At 36.1% G+C, this 6,751-nt stretch overlaps 2 protein-coding genes across 2 annotated transcripts; both read left to right on the forward strand.

Moving 5' to 3' along the window:
- Positions 1-959: 959 nt before the first annotated feature.
- Positions 960-2,409, forward strand: LOC110726570 (ABC transporter A family member 9-like). Its single transcript, XM_021906052.1, has 2 exons — positions 960-1,400; positions 2,122-2,409. Exons 1-2 carry the CDS (start codon positions 960-962, stop codon positions 2,407-2,409), a joined length of 729 nt encoding a protein of 242 aa, XP_021761744.1.
- Positions 2,410-6,702, forward strand: LOC110726572 (ABC transporter A family member 2-like; the record flags this gene model as incomplete). Its single annotated transcript, XM_021906053.1, has 13 exons — positions 2,410-2,625; positions 2,747-2,932; positions 3,036-3,131; positions 3,219-3,401; positions 3,740-3,899; positions 4,001-4,227; positions 4,431-4,548; positions 4,645-4,721; positions 4,807-4,896; positions 4,988-5,131; positions 5,256-5,537; positions 5,640-5,720; positions 5,979-6,702. Coding segments are annotated over 13 exons (2,121 nt in total), but the record flags the coding sequence as incomplete, so codon positions are not given.
- Positions 6,703-6,751: the final 49 nt, after the last annotated feature.

A 6,751-nucleotide genomic window follows, 5' to 3' on the forward strand; every position in this document is an offset into this window, starting at 1 on the left:
ATACACATTATTACGAATCTAACAAGATCCCACTTGATATATTTTTTCTTTACAGATTATCGTACACTTAAGGTCAAAGTTTGGCCAAATTAGATAATAAGATCAAATCAGATCAAACCAGATCAGATCAGATAAGTTCAGATATAATTTTTCCTTACAGATCATCGTACATTTAAGGTTAAAGTTTGGTCAAATCAGAAATCAGATCAGATAAGACCAGATCAGATCAGATAAGTTCAGATAAGCAAAAATAAGGTGAACTAAACAAGGCCTAAGTGATTAGTCAGTACTCTCTAGAAATGAATAGGTTCAATTTTAGAAATTCCCAAACAAGGAATGCTTTCCAGAATCACCTATACAAATTACATACCCTCACAAGTTTTGTTTTGTGATTTAAGAAAGCCACAAGTCCGGGGTGAAAATCGATCCCAAAATCTCCTGGAATCGGAAGGGAAACTCTAACCACTTGAGCTATCCCCCACTCTTGTTTGTGATTTTAGTTCATTGTATTAGTAACCCATCATTTATTCATATATTTTCTTATTAGTAATGTACACATTAATTTATGGAAAATACTATGCATAGCCCTTAGGGCTACATATAAGCATTAAATACACACTAGAAAATCGTAAAAATTTAGAAATCATAAAAATATAAACACTAATTTCACTGATTTACGCGTATTTTTGTCATTAATTCCTAATTTTATACCATTTTAAGAATGTATTTAATAATTATATATAGCCCTTAGAGATACATATAGCATTACTCTTAATCCATTAATTCTTCACCTTATCACACATTTACATTGACGCGAATTACCGTCAAAAATTTTCAAACAAGAAGATTATGTGTGGACGGAACGATTACTATATACAAGTACAAGTACTCATGACTTAATAGAGTATAATAAAAACTCCTCAACATCCCAACATAAGCTCCCTTTTCACACACAAAAAATGGGGACACTAAGAGGAGGGTTCCCATTGATGATCCAACAAGTTAATGCTCTTGTTAGGAAGAACTTATGGCTAGCAATGAGGAGCAAGCGCTCCTCATTGCTACAACTTGTTGCACCATTCATCTTCCTTTTTTTCCTTTTCGCCGTCGACAAGGTTAGCCGTTATTCACCTTTTGAGCCGGAGGTTAGGGACCCAAAGGCGGTGGTCTCGCCGTCTATTCCGCCGTGTGAAACCAAGTTCCACATTCGACGGCCGTGTTATGACTTCGTGTGGAGTGGCGATTCAAGTGACAAGGCACAACTTATTGTGTCTCGTATCATGGCTAATAATCCTGGACGTCCTATTCCTTCCCACAAGGTTAAATTACTGTCCTACACTTATTTTTTTACCGTCTCTTTGTTTTGTTTTTACAATTTTACATGCATGATGTACGGTAATGTTAGACGATACACTTCAATTTTTAAACTATTCATTTGTTTTAATCTATGTATGTTTGCTGAATTATACTTTATACTTGAGTAAAAAAAAATGTACTTGTGGGATCTTATTCGATTTGTTTAAATCTGTATTTCATATGTTTTTTTTAATGATTTTTTCTTTTTAATAATGAGATGGTATGGTTGAAGTTATATGTATTCACAAGTGTGAAATTGAACTGTTTCAGTTGTGAAAAAAATGAAATACAGAGTACCATATAGTTTTGAAAGGGTGCTTATATAAGTTTTTGGGGAATTTGAGTTGAAATTATTGTTTGGTTTTTTGTACCTTAGTTCTTGAAATTTGGAGCTTGCTTTGATTTTTTAAGGATTATATAGGAAAAGAAAGGAATGGATTAATGGAATGAAAGTTAAAGTAAGGAGCTTGCTTTGATTAATGTATTTATTTTTATTTTTTTTAACCCTCATGTAGTATGTTACCACCTCAAAAGAGTATACTATAGTACATTATGTTTGTCACATGGTGCTCGTCTTTAAATCAGTTAAAATAATTTCAGTTCAAATAGAGATAGCAATGCTTAAAATCAATATTATTTTTGTATCACATTAAAGATGAGAAATTATAAAGGGAGGGCTTATGTAACTGAATTTTGAAGGTGACTATGAAATTACACTAGACATTTTCTTAAAATGGTTCATTGTGTATATGTATGAACATTCAGGTTTTATCATTTAGAACACCGGCTGATGTTGATGCCTGGCTTTTTCGCGATCCCTCACGTTGCCCTGCAGCCCTGCATTTTGTTGAGAAAAGTGCTAGTGTTATGGGCTATGGAATCCAAACTAATTATAAAACTACAGAAAAAAGTGGCAAGATTGAAACTCCTATAATGAAGTTTCAAATACCACTTCAAATTGCTGTTGAACGTGAACTCGCTAGATCAGTTTTGGCAGGTATCATTTGCAGTAGTTCTGTATCATTGACAAGTGTGACATTTTATGATCTCTGAAATGTGTCTTACATTCTGAACATCTTTGCCTTAGATCAAAGTTTTAGCTGGACTGTCGGATTGAAGGAATTTCCACATCCTGCAGCAACTCTTCTAGATAGATCCTTTACTGCCTATGGACTTATTGCGCCGTTGTTCTTGTTCACGGTTTCCATGTTTCCTTTTGTGTTTCAAATAAGCTCTATTGTCCTGGAGAAGGAACTGAAACTACGGCAGGTAACACTCTAAACTCATAGAGGAAGGAAAGAACTCGATTGTAAAAGTCTGAAACTCCAGATATTTAACTTCTGATAATCTGACAATGCATTGATTCTTATCCTACTATCTGGTTTCTCAGGCCATGAATATAATGGGGCTCTACGATTCTGCTTATTGGCTCTCGTGGCTTGTTTGGGAGACCTTTGTCATACTAATTTCATCGCTCTGGATTATCCTCTCTGGGATGATATTACAGTTCCAATTCTTCTTGCATAACAGTTTTGCAGTATTGTTTTTTCTTTTCTTCCTTTTTCAGTTGAATATGGTACATTTCGTATCTCTTATACATAAAATGACTTTCGATTCATCCTTTGTTGTTTTTTCCTCTGATTTTTCTCTCATTTTCTTCGGATATGTTTTTATACTAGACCGGTTTTGCCTTCCTGCTATCTGCTTTTCTTGGCAAGACTTCTTCTGCTTATAGAGCCGGATTCTGGATTTTTCTGATTGGAATCATTTCACAGGTACTTCAGTGTTCTAAGTTCTGGAGCAGAAATTTGTAGTACTCTAATTACCCTATGTGTTTTTAATGCACAAATTTGATGTTGCAGTTTGCAGCTCTTGCAGCTGAGCCCTCTAAAAAATCTCGCAAATTATATTTTCTCCCACCAGCTCTGCTATCCCATGCCCTCGAAATGCTCCACGATGCAACTGAATCACATGATATTCCTGTGATTAGCTGGAGTAAACGAATGAAGTGTCCCACTGGTCATTCTAATTGTTACTTTACAATGGTATGTTTTATTTGCCATAAAGTATAATTTCCAACTTTCAATATAATTATATGTTTTTACTACATGATAGATTGGTGTCTATGATGCGTAACCTCATACATTCATAATCTCATATACTTTAACAAGTTCTAGTTTTCTCTTAACATAAACTCTGTATCGGTTGAAACTTTACTCTCCTAAGTATGTTAAAAGCAATATTGTTCCAAAAATTATATATTATATATGACATGTACTTTGTAAGAGATAGGCTGGATCGCTGTGCTTTTGTTCAGCTTTATGCATGTACAGACTAAATGTTCTCTGAATCTTTTCCCTTTATCATTTGCATCCTTATGCAGAATGATATCTACATTCGGCTCCTATATACTTTCGTGTTCTGGTTTCTTTTGGCGTTGTACTTGGATAATGTAATGCCTAGCCCCAATGGTACGAGGAAATCATTACTCTACTTTCTGAACCCAAGATACTGGATAGGGAAAGGGGAAAATAAGCCTCAAGGTACAAAAACTTGAGCTTCCTTTTGATATGTATGTATCTCATAGTATAGTTGGTAAAGAAAACTTCTGACCTCTTTCCCATGATTATGTGTCTTTGATTAGGTGTTTTATGTGGCTGCTGCGATTCAGATTCTGCATATGTCGATATTACTCCAGATGACACAGATGTGCTTGAGGAGGAAATTGTTGTGAAGCAGCAAATGAAATCAAATGAAATTGATTCTAACATTGCTGTTCAGATCCGTGGTCTAGTGAAGATATATCCTGGAAAATTGAACTTTGGTTGCTGCTGTAAGTGCCAAAAAACTGATCCTTTCCATGCCATCAAGGTATCATTTTTATCTCCAAGACATTCTACTCCAAGAAACTTTTAGCCGATTTCCACCCTTAGTTATATGATAACTAAATGAAAAGAATGTATTCCTTGAGTTTTGGCTTACAGAAAGGGATTGAAGAGGAAACTTTAATTTACAGAATGTATTTCTTCTGTCACATAAATTTTCTGACCAGACTTTCAGCTTGTTTTTATCAGGGTTTATATGTAAACTTGCCTACAGATCAACTCTTTTGTCTCTTGGGATCAAATGGAGCTGGAAAGACGACTACAATCAATTGTTTGACTGGCATAACCTCAGTGACAGCAGGAGATGGTATAAGCTGTCTGATTACTCTTTACTTGTTTAGACTTTCTTGTTTAAGAAGGATTATTGATCGACTATCTCTACTGTAACTGATTGAATTCACAGCTTTAATATATGGAAATTCCATCAGAAACTCAGCTGGAATGTCAAATATTCGAAAAATTATAGGTCTCTGTCCTCAGGTAATACTTTTTTATGGCCCTATCAGAATGCTGTAAAGTATAAAAAGAAGTTCGACTCTCATGCATTTTCTGCTATTTCTCTTAGTTTGACGTTCTTTGGAATGAACTGACTGGTGAAGAGCATCTTCAGCTGTTAGCTAGAATAAAAGGCCTACTGCCTGCATCAATTAAAGAGGTTTTTCCGTAGACTTTAATGCAGAACTTTTCTACATGCCTGATATGTTACATTGTGTGAAGAGCTTATATATTTTTGCATGTTAAATAAGGCTGTAAAGAAATCTCTGGAGGAAGTGAGACTAACAAATTCAGCCAAAGTGAGAACTGGTAGTTACAGTGGAGGAATGAGGCGCCGCCTTAGTGTTGCATCTGCTCTCCTTGGCGACCCAAAATTAGTGATTTTGGATGAACCGGTAAAATACAATATTACAGCAGTGAAATATAGTACTGTAGTATTGCTAGTCAACTAATTTCATTTTTAAGGATTTCCATGAAAGTTCTGAAGCATTTACAAAAGATATTTTGTTCGAATTGCAGACTACAGGTATGGATCCAATAAGCAGGAGGCATGTATGGGACATAATAGAAAATGCAAAGAGGGGACGGGTTGTCATTCTAACAACACATTCAATGGAAGAAGCTGATATATTAGGGGATCGCATAGGTATCATGGCCAAGGGGAGGCTCCGCTGTATTGGAAGTTCAATCAGATTGAAGTCGCAATTTGGATCTGGTTTTGTTGCTAACTTGAGCTTTGTAAATGGAAACTCAGCAGCAAATTCATCTCACAAGGAGACAGTGAAGAGATTCTTTAGCCATGTAAGTTACAGTACTAGTGTACTACTTGCTATTTTTTTTTTTATAAAGGGCTTGTTTTTCTATCTTTGCAGAAGTAACTTGTTTCATGTATGGTTTTGACAGCATTTGGGAGTCTTCCCGAAGGAGGAGAGCAATGCATTTCTTACATTTGTAATCCCCCGTGAGAAAGAGCCCCTTTTGGTGGTAAGCACCCTTTGATTCAATGAGTAAAGATACATCGTTACAAAGAGACCTTATAACACATGCTTTCAAGTGATGTGACAACAATTTAAAAAGGAAATATGTCCATCCTAAATTGCATCCCTAGAAGGTTGCCGCATCACATGAAGTCATGAAGCATATATGATGTACCTGTGTACTATAACTATATGATACGCCATGGCCATAACTTGCCCTCAAATAGCAAGCAATTTTCAAGGGTTTTTTTTTTTTTTTTTTCAGGGAACTCTTGGAGAGCTCCAAGATAAACAGCAAGAATTTGGTGTAGCAGACATTCAACTTGGTTTGACAACTTTGGAAGAAGTTTTTCTGAATATTGCAAGGCAGGCAGAGTTGGAAACTGCTGCGGCTGAGGGACGAATGGAGACTCTTACTCTATCATCTGGGGCACTTGTTCAGGCAAGTACAATTACAGTCAAGACTATTCTTCCAAATCTGAGAACTTTTATCAGTGATCCAATTGAAGATTATTATTTATTCTAGAAATTATATTTATAGGCACTAAATAATTTCCTAGAAATGCAGATACCTGTGGGATCCAAGTACGTGGCGGTTCCAGGATCAGAGACTGCAGATAATCCTCGAGGCATTATGGTCGAAGTACATTGGGAACAAAATGATTCAGGCGCACTCTGCATTTCAGGACATTCAGCTGAGAGGCCAGTTCCTTCAAATGTACAGCCGAGCCTCCCTGTGGCTCATCCAAGGTCCTCGGGGCAGCCAAAGGGAGTTGTTGGAAGGGTGATTGATCCTAGTCATTTGTCAGAAAATTGCTTTGATTTATAGGCAAATTACGATCCTTAGTAAACGTGTAAATTGGTAGATTTTCTGTAAGGCTATTGTCAATTGATCATCACAGGGACCTATCATTCTTAGAGCAAATTATTGTCATTGATTGACTGCGGCTATTTTGCACCAAAACTGGTAGGAAAGTGAAATGAGAACATTTTGTCCCGGACTAGTCAATAACGCAGACACTGTCATTCACTGTTGGT

Source organism: Chenopodium quinoa, unplaced genomic scaffold, assembly GCF_001683475.1.
Source record: "Chenopodium quinoa cultivar QQ74 unplaced genomic scaffold, ASM168347v1, whole genome shotgun sequence".
NCBI lineage: Eukaryota > Viridiplantae > Streptophyta > Magnoliopsida > Caryophyllales > Amaranthaceae > Chenopodium > Chenopodium quinoa.